The sequence below is a fragment of the Nanorana parkeri genome, unplaced genomic scaffold (assembly GCF_000935625.1).
Source record: "Nanorana parkeri isolate BGI_ZX_2015 unplaced genomic scaffold, ASM93562v1 scaffold771, whole genome shotgun sequence".
Classification (NCBI taxonomy): Eukaryota; Metazoa; Chordata; class Amphibia; order Anura; family Dicroglossidae; genus Nanorana; species Nanorana parkeri.
Window position 1 is genome coordinate 813,509 of NW_017307039.1, and position 19,357 is coordinate 832,865.

Here is a 19,357-nt window from a genome sequence, read left to right on the forward strand (position 1 = left end):
TTCTTATTGCAAGGAATACAGTATATGTTTGCAATTGCTTGTATATGTCAAGGGAGTTATTCCTTATATAAGAAATTATAGAGACTCGCAAATCATGGCTGGAAGCCAATGAAGCCAGTTATGATTTGCAGATCTCCACCTAAAATTCCTTGAGAAGGTGTATATCCCTCGCACTTCTACTGAAGTGGAAAATGTATAATGCTTCATTCCTGTAAAAGACATGTGAGTTAATGTTACATTAGCAGAGTAGATATCCAGAAAAAGTAACAGCCACAGGTGCATTCTGCAATAACATAGGTGCTAATGCACTAAAGAACGAGTTTTTATTGCCTATGTTTTGTCAAGGTCCGGCGACCGGGGCACACAAAATGACTAAAAATAGCGTGCAAAAAATGGTGTCTGGGATAAAGATCACTGAAAACACAGAAAGTAGGTGTCTGTGCGTTACCAGGGACACACTAGAGGCGCAGATTCTATAAAAGGACAGGTGTTCGAGAGAGCCTCTAATAGTGAGGATGATTGGCTGCTGGACACCTTCCAAGTTGCGGCCCTCTAGCATGCACACACAGAGGCTAGTTACACCACCAAGGTGCTGGATACAACACCAGGCAGGGGTGAAGCCTATACACAGACAGTAGTTCTTGATATTGAGGGACATTGAGGGTAGCAGTCCAAGTAATAGTGTGAGAGGAGGCAGCAACAACATGACAATCCGGGATACACTGAAGAGCGAGGCTGCATGGAACAGGCAGCCACACAAGATGACAGACACACAGGTAAGCATAGGTGCAAGGACTCACTGAAGATGATGATAACAATCCACTTGCTGGATGTGCAGGATCTTACTGGGAGCAAGAGGGAATCCAGAGACACACAGGGAACAAGGTAGGTAATAGCAAACCGCAGGGATTTCAAAGGCAAGTGCTAAAGTGCTGCCGCTGCCTCTCTCCTCCTCACCTCTCACCTTCAATCCCGGGATCCGCTACCCCATCTGCAGCCCAGGACCGGCTCGGGAGGGTGTCAGGAGGTAAGATGGGAGGGAGATCAGCATCTTCCTCCTTGCTGACCTCCCTGCGTGCTGTGAATATGGAAGTAATGTGTAATTCATCACTTCGGCATTGACCTATCAGTCAGCTTGCTGCTATAGCCAGAGAGAAGAACCTGATGAGGCAGATATCTGCTTCGTCAGCTTCTTTTGGGGTCCCCGTCAGCTTCTTTTGGGGTCCCCAGGTGACATTAGGGGTCTTAGAGACCCCTAATGTCTCCATAAAGAGGACCTGTCAGTGTGCCTTTGCTATTATATAGGGGGGTTGTTATCCCCCTATGTGATAGCAATACCAATAAGTGTAAAAAAATAAAAGTCACATTTTAAAAAAGTTAAAAAAAAAATAAGTCCCCCACCCCCACGTTTACGCACATAAAAAAGTAAATACGCATCCGGTGCGCCAATGACAATTGCGCTACACGTTACATATCGCCGCAAACGTCTGAGTGTGAGCAATAATTTTAGGGCCATCAATCACTGATAACACTAAACTGATGAGTGGTAAAAGCTTTTAAAGCGCCGCCTACTGTCAATTTTGGGTGTTGTAGCTTTTTGAGGTTTCGTGCGCAGTTTTAAGGCTTGACATGTTTGGTGTCTTTTTACCCGACGTGACCGCATCTTTTATATTTTACCAAAAAAATGGGGAATAATAAATGTTTTATCATTTAATATAGGGGAAACTGTTTTTTTTTTAAATCGTTACTTTTTCCTTAATATAGTAAAAAATTAAAACCCTAATGGTGATTAAATACCACCAGAAGAAAGCTCTATGTGTCCCCCAAAAAATTGTATAAAATTAATTTCAGTACAGCATTGCATGACGGAATAAATGTCAGTCAAAGTACCACAGCGCTGAATACTGAAAAATGGCCTGGATAGGAAAGTGGTTTAACACCTCGGACTTCAAGTGGTTAAACTACTCAAAACAGGTTACTCTAAACCCCAATCAAAAAGAAAGGAAAGCTTTTGAAGAAGAAGCAGCAGACAATGCAAGTGCCCAGGTATACTGCCATAATTTGTATTCCAAATTTAGGGGTTTATTAGCACAACAAGAAGCACTAAAAACTTTTCAGAAGAATCTATTCTAAGTCTATCGAAAACAAAAACATAAAAAAGGTTTTGGCTCATGTTGGGCTTTAACTTTTCCTCATCTACCAAAACTCAAAATAATGGTTTTGGGTGGACTAATCCTTTAATTTAAAAACCATTGTCTATGCACCAGGGAAACACTCCTGGCATAATATCATGTCACAGCTTTACATTTCAAACCATACAATAGGCAAACAGTGCACTAAACCAGATTCTGAATTACTGGATTGTTTCTGTTTCCACAGTATCCACGGAAGAAAAAGGCAATCAGGGCTAGTAAGGAAAATGAGAAATTTGACAGGAAAGGTGCTCGACCAACATAATAGTAATTATTCTGTAACTGGCTTTGGAATACAAACTGTCTTTGGGCTTCTCTCTGTCTCTCTTCTCTCTTTAAAGTTTTTCTAACTTTAGTACATTCTTGAGAGGACACTGCTGGATTTTGACAGCTTTGTCATCTTATTACAATAGAGGGTGTATGATTAGCAATAGCAGGAGACATGCCTATTCTAGTACACTTAAACATTCTGTATTTTTCCTATCCACCTCCCACAATTTTTTATTGCTGCCACAGTTTGCAAAGACATGTTTAGTGCTGCATGCCTATCAGCTTTTTTGTGATTCAATTGTGTTGGCAAATCTGCTTCCTGTGAGCCAAGAAGTAAAAGGTACGTGCTGAGGCAGGGGATTAAAATATTTCAGGAAACAGTTGTTGCTTTAATTGATGTTGAAAGTATAGTATATATTTGGGTGTAGTTAGCAATGTAACAGTCAGCTCTGAAGAACTTCAACATACCAGGTACTTTATAATGTTATTGACTACATACAGTGAATCTTGTAAACTGTAGAATATAGAATATGACTAGAGATGAACATATTATGCTATGTTGATACTTAAAATTGCAGTCTAGATGTATTATACAGATGTAGGTATTTTAATAGTTTCAACATTTTAGCAGGAAAAATATAAAAAATACCTACTAAGGAAGTCCATGATGCAATGAACATGAATTTAGAGTAGTAAGCCAAAGTAACCCATCACATTTTAGTAGTCCTACAGTAAAACACAGCATATGCATGGTGGAGATTTTTTTTTTACTTTATTTTATTTTGCAGATAAATTTATTCCTCCCGTGAGGACAGTTTTATTTTGTGAAGTTTAAAACAACTATGGAAGCATTGGTTAAATCGTACAATGAAGTCTGCATGAAGCTTTATCAGAAGCTTATTGAAGACAATGACCAAAACATAGCATTTTCTCCATGGAGTATTGCAGCCGCTGTGACCATGGTTTATGTTGGTACTAAAGGCAATACAGAAGTCCAGATGTCTGAAGTAAGTACCTCACTGCCAAATTCACAAACAAGCAATTGTTAAAGTGGTCAGCACTTTTCGAAATAACAAACCAGTGTTTAATAAGGTAAAACACGGGTAAAGTGCAACTCCTGTAAGTTGTAGCACCCAGGTACTATAGCAGGCTCAGATAATAGATGATTTTGGGGTCACTGCACTTTGCATGTCATTATTTCTTTTGGCCTTATTGGATTCATCTAGTTGACTTGCCTTAGGTTTACCTAACTGCTATAGTCACAAACAAGCAATTGTTGAAGACCCTTTTGTTCTGTGGTCAGCACTTCTAGAATTAACAAACTAGGGTCATATTAGGTAAGACAAGGTTTAAGTGCAACTCCTGTAAGTTATAGCAACCAGGTACTATAGCAAGCTCAGATAATAGATGATTTTTGGTTCACTACACTTTGCACATCATCATTTCTTTTAGCTGTATTGGGTTTATCCACTGGATTTGCCTTAGGCTTTCTTATTGAAATATATAACAGGATACAGCTTTTAATAGTTAAACTGTATTTAGCAATAGCTTGTCTCTCTTCCTCTTTAGTCCCTCTTCAGTTGTTAATTAAAATACAGTTATGACCCATTATCAGGTTTAGGTTACATACCACTCTGTGGAATATTATAGTGTAGTGCTCCTCACTACCTCTTCCACTTATATATCCAACAGTGCAAAGAACAGTAAAAAACATCACATTAACATTAAATAGAATCTGTCATGAGAAAAACCATGAAGGTTGCCATTGCTGAACTCTCTGTTTGAGAATGCTAGTTACCTGACTCCCATGCTGATGCCTTGGCCTCAGTGCTTTGAGTCACTTACCCATAACAAGTATAGAGATAAATAATTCTGACTTATTTCTGATAGCAGATAGAAAAAAAATTAAACAATTTTTAAGCACAAGCAGTGCAGACCTGAATTTGACCTGGTATCAGTCTCTGTACAGTAGACCTGAATAGAGAGACAGATACAGCAACACAAACACATTTTCTTGTTCAGTGGAAAAGCATTAGAACTGTGTTTTCCTGTCCCAATGATACGGGGTATCAAGAGGACATAAAGTGAGCAAAAATCTACCCGTCGGAGTCATAGACAACAATACAGACCTGACAGAAGTTCTCACTTTTCCCCACTCAAAAACTCTCTAAAGCTATACTGGATGGACTTTAAAGTAATAGTAAACTTTTTTCAATAATTAATCCAGTTTAAATAAATATACATTGCCCAGCAAAGCATTGCTTTACTTTTTTGCCCAAATACTTACAATCATCAGGTTTCTGAACAGCTGCTTCCAAGTCTCTAAGGTTCACTGAACTTCCTGTCTGGTGCAGGATCACATAGGGCAGAGCAGACTGCAGCAACTGTTCGTCTACTAGCTTGGAGTAGGGAGGAGAGAGGGCCAGGGAGGATGGAAGTAGCTCAATTTGCTGTGTCTGTGTGTTTGTGGAGACACACACAGCTTACTAGCACACACAAGTGTGACTGCATAGCACTCTGCTTGAAAAAGGAGCCACTAAAACAGGAAGTCAGGACCAGTGCTCATTGGACCAGCTGATTCTGCAGGAAACTCAAACTTTTAAACATCAATGAGCATCATCCATTGTCAGTGATTTCATCAGCATTTGAAATAGCTTAAAATCCTTTTGACTTTAATATCCCTTTAACATCAGGGCATAATGTTTTCCAACATGCTGGGAAAGTTATATCACTAAAGCTAGAAACGTAATTTCTTTACTGAATTACTGACTTATTTTATGTTACCCCATGAAGGTATGTGCGTTACATATTCAAAACAAACAAAATTCCTTTTTAAAATAATATTTTTTGAATTTTCATAACATGACCTTGCCCACTCAGGGAAATGGGACAGTTTTTCTGTAAAGCCCACTGCTGAATGGGCAGCATTACTTTAGGGTTCCTACACAGTCTAGATGGTGATCGACTGTGCATGCGCAATCCTAATGCTGAAGATCATTCTTATGAACAACGGTCATACAAACAAGCAGGTTTACATCAGGCAGACTTGCCTATGGAGAAGAATGGGGTGGAGCTTTGCAGGAGCTCTTTGCAGAGAAAGTTAAAGTGTTAGGTGGAAAAAATAAGATCCTGGCCAATTCATTGTTTTTCTGAGCAGGCTCAGGCAGGAGGCATTGGAAGCATGTTCTCATGTCTTTAGCCATTCTTGCACCTACACAGAAGACAGTGGGGTTGATTTACTGAAGGGAAATAGGCTGTTTATTTTGCAAGGGAATTTTCCTTTAGCTTAGTGAATGAGGTGAAGCTCTGCTGACTTCTATCATCCAATCATGTAAGGAAAGATACAGTTATTTTACTTCCTTGCATGTAACTGGGTATACTTTGCAAAGTGAATTTTCACCTCAATCACAAGGAGTTAAATCTTAAAAATACATTCAAGTACCTTAACTATTAACACAAATGTATCTTATTTGTGTATCACTCAATGGTATTTGACCACACAATTGTGCAATCATTTACAACTTCAAAATCAATATATAAGTCATTTTTGTAACAGAGCGGAGAAGTTCTAACCCTCCCCCGCTCTGCTAGAAAATAGTTTTTGCTCCTGTCTTTCTCCCTATAAGAGATGGGGTTTTTTGTATCACTTCCTGTCTCCCTGACACCCTATCACTGTAACCGGAGGTGACTGGAAATGTACCCAGTGGAAATCCAGACAGCTAGTTGGAGATAGGAAATAAAGATAGCATAGGAAATTCCTATACACCTGGGCTCCATCTAGTGGCCACAATGTACTGTGAATTTTATTTGCATAGCTGTTCGCTATGCAAATGGTTTATAAATCACCTCCTTAATAAATATATGCAAAAATGTTCATGAATCTCACCAGTTAGGGTCTGTGTCAATGGGCTTTTGTTCATGTCAAGTGGGTTTTGCATTCCCATACAATGAATTTTGAATAATCTCAGAAGCTTCTCAAAACAATGTCAAACTGATGCCGTCTATACAGGCCCTTATGTTAATTATACGCTGCAGTGGAAAACTGAGTTTATTTGTTGTACATTATGCTTTCCATTCTGCATCAATCTCATCCAAAAAAATCATCTTTATAGGTTTTAAACTTCAAGAAAGCTCCAGAAAAACAAACCTGTTCAATGTCACAGACGAAGCAAAAGGTAAAGTAACAGAACGCTCGTGGACATCTCTGTTCTAGTAGTATTGGACAGCAATGTGCATTTTTGACATAACTGCTCACATTGTAGCATTGTTCCTGTATGCGTTGCTGGCAAATAGCAGCAGCCAAGTCTTTTTGAAATAAATCAATACACTAAAATGCGAAAAGCGATACTGTTTAGTGCCAAACTAAAAGTATTTTTTATAAATGCAAGCTTTCTGAACACAAGGTTGCTATTTCAGTTATGTTGGCAGGCAAAAGGTAAGGTGGTAAAGTATAACAATATAGAGAGAGCTCCAGAATCTGTATATACTGTATTTTTGTATTTAAAAAGCACACAACACTTTAAGTCAAATATCGGTACATACTGTATGTAATTGTTGATAGCAGCTTTTGATAATACCCCTTAAAATGCAGTGTAAAAAGTGTACAAGTTTTGGACTTTTAATTGTTTTATATATTTTTAACAAGCAGTAAATAAGCTTTAAAACAAGACCTCACTGACCTGCAGGCATATTTTACCTTTTCCAAAAAATTAATAAATGTCCACGTTGTAAAAAGAAAAAAATGTGCATTTAATAATAGTTTCCGATTTATACCTGCAAACAATTGCATCCAGAATTGCAACTACGATCAGCAAATTTTGGGTGCATTTCCCAGTTGACTGCAGACTCTTTCTCCCAACCTCTGTTTGTACCTAGGTATGGGCTTTTGATTACATGGCTGGAGGAAGGAATCAATAGACTACAAGTGTGGTGACGTCGCCATGCTTCTATTCCATTGAGAACTGCAAGTCCCTTTGTCATGGGGGACAGATGGACCTTGTAGTCTTTTCATTCACACTGTGAATTTATGAGTGAAAAAAATGAAGTGGCTGTGCCAGTGGAGCCATGCACAGCCACACTAAATTCAAATCCAACCAGAGTCTTGCATGGAGAAAAATACCTGTTATTATAGTAAGAGCTGCCCCAAGGCCAGGTTCCTCAAAGCGCCCCCCTCTATAGTCTTCTATTGCTGTTTGTCATTCTCTATTGCTGTATATTCATTAATTATACAGCAATGGAGAATGACAACTGGCTATAGAGGACTACAGATTCCATCAATCTATGATTACACAGCAATTATACAGGGGTGCGTGCAGATCGCACCAGGCTAACGTTTGGGTCTCACCAGGGCTGCGTTTGGGTCTCAGCAAGGCTGCGTGCAGGTCTCACCAGGGATGCGTGCAGGTCTCACCAGGGATGCGTGCAGGTCTCACCCTAGGGCTCTGCATGCAGCTGCTGGGCTCTCTAGGGCTGAACCGGTGGCATCCGGCTGGCTTTTTCTGGGCTCCAGGAATGTGCTGGTGGGTGTGGGGCTCCCAGCAAGCTCAGGACCTCAGGTAGCTGAACTTCCTAAAAAATGTAAAGGACCAGTATCATATGTGCTGCCTCTCTACTCCCTGCCGCCCCAGGCCACGGCCTCGGTGGCCTTGTGGGGAATCTGGCCCTGGCTGCAACCTAAATATGGGTGTACCATGAAACATGGTCACAAAGGTGGAGTTTGCTTCTCAAGCTTACAGAGGAAGCTCTTTCACTTTCAGCAGCTGAGCTAAACTTGCTCCACCTATCAGCAGTCAGTTGGCAGCCTGCCAACCTCCCAATGCTCTGTGTGAACACAGAGCAAGTGTACTGGAGGGGAGCAGGAATGAGAACTGATACCAGATTGAAACAACTTCAGTCCTGCTCTCGTGAAATGAAAGGATGAATTTTCCCATAGAGTCTGCAGCTACAGAGATCATTGATGGCTTGTTGTAAATCTAATTTACTGCTTATTAACAATATGTAAATACTTGAATATCCATAAGCATTCCAGCCCTGAGGTGTGGTGACTGCATTGGTTTTTATTTGCAGGCTAAGAACATTTCAGCAAGTCCAGTATTTACCCCTCTGGGTGATCGGTGTTCTATACAAGGATTTTTAACAAATTTTCTTACAGTTCCCTACCTGTATCTGTTCTGAAGAAAAAGCTGCTTGTTGCAGCATGTCCTTTCCAAACTGATTCCTGAATGGGAGGGTCTGGGTTCATTATAATCAGATGGTGGACTTCCTGGGTTATAATAGGGAAAGTTGCAGTGTCTGCATCCCTTTAGTAGTAATTAACCCTTAGGTAGTATCTTGCCAAAAATGAAATTCCTATTGTAAGGAATGCCAAAAATTATACTTTTATCTTAGTGCAGACTTCTGGGAAAATCAGTCAGCCAATCACAAAAGCAGTAAGTGACATTTCTGAGGTTGTTCTGTACACCAGCTGTGTACAGAACGCCTGCAGGTCGCCATATTGCACTGATTTTTTTTTACAAATTTAGAGCATTACAGTTTTAAATGGAAAGGTAATCTTTAATAACATAAAATTATAAACTGCCGTGTGTGACAATAATATACGTTATATTCATTTTTTACAGATTCTTTCATTTTTATTTTTTTAAAGTGTAGTTACACTTTAAAGCAAACTTTTAATTTTAACAACCCTTTAAATGTGACACAATAAGAGGATATACTATGCCTTCAGATTATTTTCATATCCTCCCTTTTCCTTGTTTTAATCTTTTCTGCCTCATATGTTCCACTGCTTGCTATCAATATCCATTTGATGCCATACCATTGATAATGACATAACATTGATAATGAAAATGTCATGTTGAAATTGGTCATATTATCTTTTCTTTATCTTGATCACTAACATTGGTAAAATGACTCACATCCCTATGATTTCTATTCTTTTGAGAAATCTGTCTATTGTTATTGCTATGGTTATCTAATGTGATGTACAATATGTTGTACAATATGTCGCCTTAAAAAATGAACGAAAGCGAATTAAAGCAAATGTTAAAACTAACTCTGTCCACAGAATACAGGCACTGTACATATACAAAACATCCCCAGGGCTTTTGAAGAGCTTTTTTCAAATGTCAATCAACGCAGGAATCAATTTATTCTGAAAACCGCTAACAGGCTATACAGTGAAAAGAGCTTCCATATTGTTCAGGTAAGGCATTTTCAAGATTCCAACACGCACATTTAAATGAAGTAATAAAAGGGGAACCTGTATATTAAAAACTGTAGCACTGTATAACTAGCCTGCTGGGACTAATAATTCAAAGTAAAGAAGCAGAGTACCACCACAGCAGCTTCTGAAACAAAGCAAGATTGTGAGCCCATTTGGAAATTGATTTATGCTTTCTGGAAAGCACTGTGCAAAATGCTATGTGATATAAATGCAATAAATAAACATTTATTTTAATTAATTTTTTATTCATTTTGAGTTTTGGATAGAATGAAAACATTTTGGGCATGCGATCAGGTGTTATTATTTCTGGTGTCCCCTGTAGGAAGATTTTATGTTTTTATATTCCTGATGCCATCAGTACCTGGAATAGAAAGTACAAAAAAAAGCACACATCAAAAAAAGCCCAAAAGACACCAGATCATACCCTACCTAACCCTATGGGGATGATATATACAATTTCGGCCCAGCGTATAGCTGGTGAATGCCGTTTGCACGGCACTGCCGCCACCAGATGGAATTCCGATGCTCCTCAGCGCCATCTAGTAGTGGTATTGCCATGTGAATGGCATTCACCCAGCCATACGCTGGGCAGATGATTTATAAAGAAACAGTAAAAGTGTGCTCTTTTACTATTACTTTCTGCTCTGTGTAGCACCAGTAACCAAAGGAAATGGAGGGAAATCTCACCAATGGTGACAAATCAGCAATAAAACCCTGAGAGAGGTTTCACCAGGACAGGGCCTTCATTGCTACTCATTTTATTTTCCTAATCCACTTACTTTATTAACAGTAGAGCCACACAGTTCGCTGTTTTATACAAAAGAACTAAAGTAGAGCTTCGGGAACAGTGACTGTGTGGCTCTGCTGTTCATAGAGTGCTGCTTTTGATGTATTTAATCATTTTCCATTTATCCTAGCAATACCAGCAACTAATTAAGAAACATTTTCGTGCTGAAATACAAGCTGTGGACTTCGCTCAAAAAGCAGAAGATGTCAGGAACAAGATTAATACTTGGGTGGAAGAGCAGACAGAGAGTAAGTTTGATCATGTTAGTGTAGCGCTTCCCTCGAAAGGGCCACGGTAATATACAGGTCTTCCATAGCCTGTCTGTCTATTTTAAGCAACCTGGATATCCCAATAGCTCTTACCACCCTCTGTGGCGACCGACAAAGCAAAGTCCAGACTGCAGATAACTGCTAAGAGACTTTATTGCTGAACTTCAGGGATAGAGGGTTAGGGTCATGACCATCCAGGACGATGTAGACCCCTTCATCAGTATAACACAGTAACTGTATGTAATTGAATGTGCAGCGCTCAGGGTCACCAAATAGTGAATCAACTCCGTGTAACACAGTTGACATATAAAAAATAATCTCAAATTGTGCAAAAGTGTATAAATCAGATATTGAGCAATAGTGCCTCACATATAACAGTCACAGTGATATCTAAATCTCAAAAGTGCATAGAATTTCTATAAGATAGATTCCAAGAATCGAAAATTAATTAATTAATTCAGGTGTTAGACTGAGGAGGAAGTCAGGGACAGTGCTGTCCCTGACTCCCTAATAATAAAATCTAAAAATATAATCTAAAAATAAAATAGAACTACAATTCCTGGAGTTCTACTTTAAGCTTCCTTAAGCATTGGTCAAAAGCTCCTCTGAATATGAACAAATGGAATCCTTATATATTTTATAGCATAACACCTACTTTATTTAAAATGTTGGATATAGTGACAACCTAGGTGAGCTCACTGAAAAATGCAGACAACATGCCTCCATGTAGAAAAAGTTTTAATTAGCTGGGGAAAGGCACAGTTGCAACCACGCCCCTGCTCACAGGCTTGCAACAGTTTCCAGATAAGTTACATTTACATTTCTTCAGAGTGCTCCTGTAGAGCAGAACTAAAACTGATATTGGGGGACACAGTGACTTTAATCTATGTCCCCCCCGACGGTGAAAGGTGAGGGTTCGGCTGGGCCCCACGCAGCACCGAAAGAGGCCTGGCCCTAGCAGCGCCGGGCCCCAGCATCCAGCGGTATCAGAGCAGGCTGGAGCCCCATCGGCGCCGCTGCTCTTCTGATCTCGGGCCGGCCGAAAGTGACCTCACGTCACTTCCGACCAGTCCGGCAACAGAGGAGGCCAGGCACTTGCGGAACTACCAGGGTCCCAACCTGAAATAAATACATTCAGAGAGGTGCCCCTCTCATTTCAGGGAGGTGCCCTCTGTTAACCCCCCCCCCCCCGCAGGGGGGGGGGGTGCCACAACAAGGAAGAGAGCACCCTCCTGAAATGATGGCAGATAGCAAAGAAGCTAATGCTGTCAGTTAGCAGAGATGAACCTGATGGAGAACTTCAGGAACTGATTGACAGCAGTGGGCAGGTACAATAGCTAGCCTGCTATTGGCTATTGCAAATTGAAATAACCAATAGCAATCTAGCGATTAGTTACTATGCTGTTTTTTGGGGTTTTCTGACTGACAGCGGCCGGCGGCCCCAATGTCAGAAAGAAAAAAATAGACAGCACGGAAAGGTTTACTCTGCGTAAACCTTTCCGGGAGAAAATGTTTCTCTCCTGGGTGTCCGGGGGCCGCTATCTAATAGAGGGAGACTCCTGGAACACCCGGGAGAGTTGAGATGTCTGCAAATATAAATGTCATCTGTGTATTTAGCTGTTTGCCTGGAGATAAGCTGGAGTATTTTCTCCAATATGTGATTTTAGTTTGAACAGAAAGGATCGGCAGCTTTATAACAATGGTCAGTGTGCACCTAGAATTCTATTCTTTGTCTGAAGATCAGCATGACTCAAGCACTGGAAATTGGGGAGTGTCACTCACTGGGCATGATCACCTTTATTCCATCTCTGCTGGTGTGCTCTGCAGCAATATAAGTTGTGGAGCAGTATCATGTAGGGTGAAAAATGTCCTCAAAAGAGAATATACAGCCTCAATTAGAGCACTGTATAGAAAACATTTAGGAGCTATGTGACTGGGTATGGGAAAACAGAGAACAAAACACAATCCCTACTGTCACTTCTGCCAAATGTCCTATTTGTACTTATATTTTGTAATCTACAAACGTTATTTTCAGATTCCCCAACATTTAGCCTAATTTCCTGTTATGGAGTCATTAGGACAGGTGTTTGGTAGGGGTTTTTGCAAATTAAACAAATTTACCTGCCAGGTTTTGTTAAACAGATCCCCTAGCACTCCTGTTCAGTGACATATGGCCTAAACTTTGCAATGGGTTACAACAAGATCTGTAGTGGTTCTGCGGAAGTATTATGGGTGACAGTGTCGATTCTTTCACTTGCTCTGAGTGAAGACTCTGCTGATATCAGCACCTAAGTGTACTGCAGCTTTATGTCTCAAGACTCTGATCTATATTGTCATGCAACCAGCTAAATAAAGCCAACAGGTACATTTAGAAAGCCTTTTTCATCCCTGACCACCTTCTATAAAGCCTACATATTTTGATTAAATTGAACACAAATGTAGAATTCGGATCTGCTTTAAATATCTTATAATAATAATAGACCTTATGTTCTAGCCTAGTGCTCATTGTGCCTATTCCCTTAGTAAGTTCCTCAATGTACAAAAATTGAACACAAATGTAGAATTCGGATATGCTTTAAATATCTTATAATAATAATAGACCTTATGTTCTAGCCTAGTGCTCATTGTGCCTATTCCCTTGTTAAGTTCATCCTCTTGCTATTCACTATTATTTGTAAAGGAAAATTCCATATTAAGCCTAGTTTTTATTTCCACATCCTATGTTTTTCATAGTCTAACTCATATTTCTATTTCCAATTTAGGAAGATTTTTTGATCTATGGTACGGGATATGCTTTCTTATAAATGTTCAAACGTGGCATAAAGTCTGAAAATAGATTGCATCATGTGTGCCACCAGAAAACTGCCTGTTGCATGTTAAAACATGATACTTCCAAGTATCTTCAGCTATTTTATCCACAAACAAGTTACATATTGCATGAAGTGTAGAATATGATGATATGAAGAATATGTTGATGTGGGAATGGACTTTTGTAAACATAATGGTTGTAAAGTGTTTAAAGTGACACTAAACAATGTACAAACATGCAATAAATGCGTGGAGGACAACCAAACACGACCATCACAGTTGGCCTACGGGATTTTATGTGTAAAATGTTATTGATAAACCATTCCTATGTTGGATTTTCCCTCACTTTTATGCGTGGAGGACAACCAAACACGACCATCACAGTTGGCCTACGGGATTTTATGTGTAAAATGTTATTGATAATTCAATTCTATGTTGGATTTTCCCTCACTTTTTTTCTTAGTGATAATGATCACCAGGAAAATTAGTGGTGGATCTCTCTAATGGGGGGACACAGTAATAAAAACTTGAAAGAGGGTCTAACACTTCCCCAAGACTATAAAAAAAGTTTTGCTTAGAGATACACTTTATACATACCTACAAAACCTCTTATATAGATAGCAGTCCTAGTGCTGCAACACACAGTTTCTTCAGCATTAGCAGAGGAGTAGTGACTGTCAACACAAAATTTGTATGATTTTCATTAAATTGCATGGAAGCACTGATGATATAGGACACTTTGTAACCATTATTAATGTAAAAAGTAACTGTGGTTAAATTAAAAAGCCCATCAATGTTTTTTTTTTTGTTTTTTTTACCTTCAAGGCAAAATAAAGGACCTTTTGCCTCAAGACTCAGTTGACTCGCTAACAAAGTTAGTCCTGGTGAACGCACTCTATTTTAAAGGAAACTGGGATGTAAAATTTCCTGAAGAAAACACAGAACAAAAACCATTCAGGCTGAGCAAGGTTTGGAAGCATTTTCATAAAAATGTGTTGTATACACATTGCGTGTGAAGACATTAAAGTGACAATAAACTTGGGAGATAAACCTTAAAAATGGATTCAAGTACCGTAACATGTAACAACAATGTATCTTATTTATGCATCATTTTCAGTTTACTAATTTGTATTGAGATTGTAGTCCTTCACGAGAGTGAGCTTGGAGCGGTGGCTACTTTACAACACACACAGAAGGAAGGACAGTGTCAGCACCAATTCAGAGATGATTTAATGATCTACATCTGAGTGAAACAAAAATAAATGTGTATGTAATAATGAAGTAATTGTGTTAATATGTAAGGTACCTTTATGCATTTTTAAGGTTTAACTCCTTTAACTAAGTTTAGTGTCACTTTAAATGATGTGTGTGCTCCACCTTTATAAATATATCTTCTCTTTATACAGACAAAAACTAAAATGGTACCAATGATGTTTCAGAGAAACAAATATAATATGTTCTACATCGAAGAGCTTGAGACAAAGGTGCTTGAACTCCCTTATGTTAATAAAGAAACAAGTATGATCATTTTACTGCCAGATGACATTAAGGATAACACTACTGGACTGGAAAAGGTGAGCTATTTAGTTATAATTCATTGTTTATGTACACGTGCATGCCCTACACGCACATGTTTATTTGCTTGCAGATGGCGAGGGCATCAGGGTTGGTTTTCATTTATTTGATTACTTTTTACCAGTTTTTAATTTTTTTCTCTTAACTTTATTTCTATCATAAAGGGGATAACAATCCTCTTTGTGATAGTGTTTGGAGGTGACAGGTTCTCTTTATGGAGACATCTGGGATCAATTAGACCCCTGATGTCTCTTCTGCCCTCCAATACAGACACTCAAGCACAGGACTGTGCTTGATTGCCTAAGTAACTGGCTTCTGACAGCTCTGAAGCAGGAAGCACTGAGAGCACGGTGCTCCTTGCTTCACTGATCACAGAGCAGATGGGGAATGGATGTTCATTGGCCTGCTCCTGTTCTCCATACTGACACTGTTTGCTGTGATCCTGGACCCCCGAGAGGAGCCTGGGACCCCAAAAACCATTGTGGAGGTACGGGGAGGCAGCACATTAGCAAGCTGCTGTACAGCAACTCAGATCAGTTGTATTTAACAAACATTGCCTGCTGAAAAAGATGATACCAAGATCATGGCTGCAGCAGTACATCTGGCAGTCCTTAAAATGGTTACGGAGTAAAAAACTGACTTCAACACACTTTTTGATGGTAACAATTGTTAAAATACTGCAAGAAATAACGCAGGTGATATCTGTATTGATAACGTGAGGTAACCCCTTTTATAGATTTACTAAGGTGGTGTATCTACATAGGTGATAAAAATAGCCTATAGTGTAACACATAACACACGCAGTAACGCTTTTATCAAATTATCCCATTTGAGCTTAAAGGGAGACTTAAGTCTGGAAGCTGTATCACAAAAAAGCAGGCAGAGGACTAGTCATCAGTATTGCCTGTGGTCTCCTTTTTGCTAATCTTTCTCCATTACTGTATTACCATGTCTAGTTCTCCACTGTGTCTTTGTGTGAGGGTGGTTGAGGCAGGACATTGCTTCTTCATGTCAGAGTCTCCAGAAAAGAGAACAGTGAGCAACACAATAGTGATACCACCACATCTCAGTTAAAATCTAAAATGACTACAGTCCTTGGAAGGAGCACTACCTGAGATCTTACACTGAAGATATACAGTAATAATACTATAGGCACAGGAGCGTCTGGGCACCCAGAAAGTGCACTGCTATGTTTCAGAATAAATTGTGGGCAAAAGCTATATTTCTCAGGGTTTTGTTCAGACACAATTAACAATTTTAGATGCCCTCTATAACACAGAAAATATTAACTTTCAGTTCCGTTCCACTTTAAGGTGATAATTATTATATTGATTACATGGTTTAATGTTCTGCAACTCAATTTTATTGCATATTAATTGAAGTGCTCATACCTATATTTTTATTTTCCAATCATCAACAGCTGCAAAAAGAACTCAACTATGTGAACCTGAAGGAGTGGACCAGTGCTGATGGGATGATGTTGACTGAAGTGGAGCTGGAACTCCCACGTATTCGTCTTGAAGAGAACTATGACCTGAAGTCATACCTGAGCAAAATGGGAATGAGTGATCTCTTTAATCCAGAAAAAGCTGATCTGACAGGAATATCAGAGAAAGGCAACCTTTATGTGTCACAAATATTTCACAAAGTGTTTGTGGACATTAATGAAGAGGGCACAGAGGCTGCAGCAGCTACTGGGGCTATTGCAACTGTCAGATCAGGCCCCATAGTGGTAAAAGTTAAGGCAGATCACCCCTTCCTGTTTATCATACGGCATAACAAGACCAAAGCTATCCTGTTTTTTGGTGCCTTCACTTCTCCGTAGATGATAGAATTAATGAACAAATTAAAGAAAGAATTTATAACCTAGACTTTAAAATAACATGTGTAAATCAGATTTCACCTTAAAAGAAAAAAAATGTATAAATATATCATAATTGGGATTAAAAGTGCATAAGTACAGTGAATACAATACCTGTGGGTATTTGGGCAAAATATCAAGTAAACAGTAAACATATCTTTACACATTAACAGTTGTCAGTTCTTCACCCCACAGAACATTTAAGTTGTATTAAGTATTGTAAGTATGTATACTGCAACATGAAGCTTTAAAATGACACTAAACTCAGCAGTTAAACCTTAAAAAGGCATTCAAATACCTTACCTGTTAATGAAAATGTATCTTATTTGACCATCTCTCAGCTGTAGATACTCAAAATATATACCTCAAAACATATATCATATTTCAGAATTTGTGCTGACACTGTCCTTCCTTCTGGAATGTATTGTAGCCACTGCCCCAAGCTCACTCCCATGATGGTCCTTCACGGGAGCGAGCCTGGGTGGTGGTGCCTTTGCAACACACACAGGGGCTATTGGGAACAAAAGAAGCCACCCTCCACAAGGCATGTGTATGTTGCGCTAAGGTACTTGAATGCATTTTTAAGGTTTAACTCCTGAGTTTGTCACTTTAAGGCATGCTCCATGCATGGCATTTAAAGGACTTTTGTATTTTCAAGGTTGCCATTGAAACCATTCAAAAACCCTCTCCTCATTGCATTGGTACATGTACATGGAAGTGTCCAGCTACTCATGCTCTTTTTTTAACAAAAGTTTGCAAATTATCCTTAAAAAGGCCAGAGAAAATGATAAGATTTGCATTTCACGGACTTGATTAAGGTTTAGTGTTATGTATGGGGTTCATGGACTTTCCTGCAAGGTTCACAGAATGCAAACTTTGCTTGGTTCTTAGAAGCATGATTAAGGCTAATGTATATTGGCTTTTGGCTGCATCTAAGTTTCCATTCTTCCCTATACAAGTGTACTCTGCATGCATCTCAGAGGCAGAAGGTCCATATAGCAGCTTGAAGCCAAACCTTGAGCTCAAATCTTAGCTCAACACATGTCAGAAACATCTTAAAGCATGCCGCATTTGCCTTGTTTATGAGTTTGAATTCCATCTACAAGCCAATATAAAAATACTATGACAAGCCTGCTGCTTTGGGGTTATTGTGGTACTAAAGTCAGGGGCAAGTAGATCTACTTAAAAAAAAAAAAACATTTCATTGGCTGCTTCTTTTAAGAACAAGCTACACAGAGCATTTCACATTTTGTAATTCTAGCTTTGATAATAAACAATCTCAATAAAACATTTGATCTGTTAAGACAGCTATTTGTTTTGGGGTTTTTTTAAGCATGTTTGTGTAATAATCTTGCCCAAAAAAACTGCACTTTGTTCTCCATGTTACCAAACATATTTTGGTGGCACTTGGTAGGGTTGTTTCTATTTTAGATGGCTTCCAAAATTATATTTAAGACACTGGATAAGTGGCAGGGATACTTCACTGATAATAAAGACTAAGAAACTAGTGCAAACTTGAAAGAAATGTTACTGCTTGCATCCATAACTACCCCGTGTTATTTGGGTGAGGGGGACATTACGGCTTAACTGTTCCACATTTATTGACACTGGGCGATTGCCAAACCCATTAGACAGCAGGGTCATAAAACTTTTTTGTAGTGTTTTTATTTAAACATCAGATTTTAGTTTATTAGGTGGATTCCTAATGCAATGACATACTATAAATACTCTATGGAACCCATATCATCTGTGAGGATGGTATATTATTTTGGTGAATAATGTTTTTTGATTTGTAAACTCCCAGTTACAGAGTTTAGTGATGGGAGAGAGGTAGTGCAAAGATATTCAATCTTATTTATCAGTTAGGAGAAGTCTTCTTCACATTCCATCAGGTTGGTGTGGATCTCATTTGCAAGGGTTATTCTCAAAAGGGTGAAGAGTTTGGAGAAGGCAGGAGAAGTGAACAATCTAGGACAACATAGCTGAACTGGAAAGTGAGCTGAATTGGAGACCTTTTCCAAATCAGCTATTTTGGCCTAGATTGTTCACTTCTCCTGCCTTCTCCAAACTCTTCACCTTTTTGTGAATAACCCTTCTAGTGTCATGACATAGATAATTGTATTTTTTACTGGGGAAGATACATAGATTATATGCCATTGCTGAATTAGCTACAAAAGACTGAATCTAGAATTTGGCTGTGTGTGTAATTAAAAGTAGTTTTTAACGTGATAATAAGATTACTACTAAAAAACTTTTACAAAGTAATGAACTGTAATGGAATAATAATCCAATGGAGCAGATTGTTAGACTAAGAAAGAAATTCCACGGGTGTAAAATCTGTTAAAAGAAAAAAATATTAAAACATATTCTGTA

General features: G+C 38.9%; 1 protein-coding gene across 1 annotated transcript; it reads left to right on the forward strand.

The window, feature by feature from the left end:
* The first annotated feature begins 1,911 nt into the window (after positions 1-1,911).
* Positions 1,912-16,948, forward strand: LOC108793659 (leukocyte elastase inhibitor-like). Its single transcript, XM_018564665.1, has 8 exons — positions 1,912-2,046; positions 2,709-2,802; positions 3,273-3,469; positions 9,526-9,663; positions 10,602-10,719; positions 14,374-14,516; positions 14,955-15,122; positions 16,544-16,948. The coding sequence occupies exons 1-8, from the start codon at positions 1,912-1,914 to the stop codon at positions 16,946-16,948; spliced, it is 1,398 nt and encodes a 465-aa protein (XP_018420167.1).
* The last annotated feature ends 2,409 nt before the right edge of the window (positions 16,949-19,357 follow it).

Bases quoted from the DNA above. Each gene is read 5' to 3' on its own strand.
- LOC108793659 (XM_018564665.1), top strand. From the start codon at position 1,912: ATGGCCTGGATAGGAAAGTGGTTTAACACCTCGGACTTCAAGTGGTTA. The intron at 3,470-9,525 runs GTAAGTACCTCA...CTCTGTCCACAG, and splicing joins CAGAAGTCCAGATGTCTGAA to AATACAGGCACTGTACATAT. The intron at 14,517-14,954 runs GTTTGGAAGCAT...CTCTTTATACAG, and splicing joins AACCATTCAGGCTGAGCAAG to ACAAAAACTAAAATGGTACC.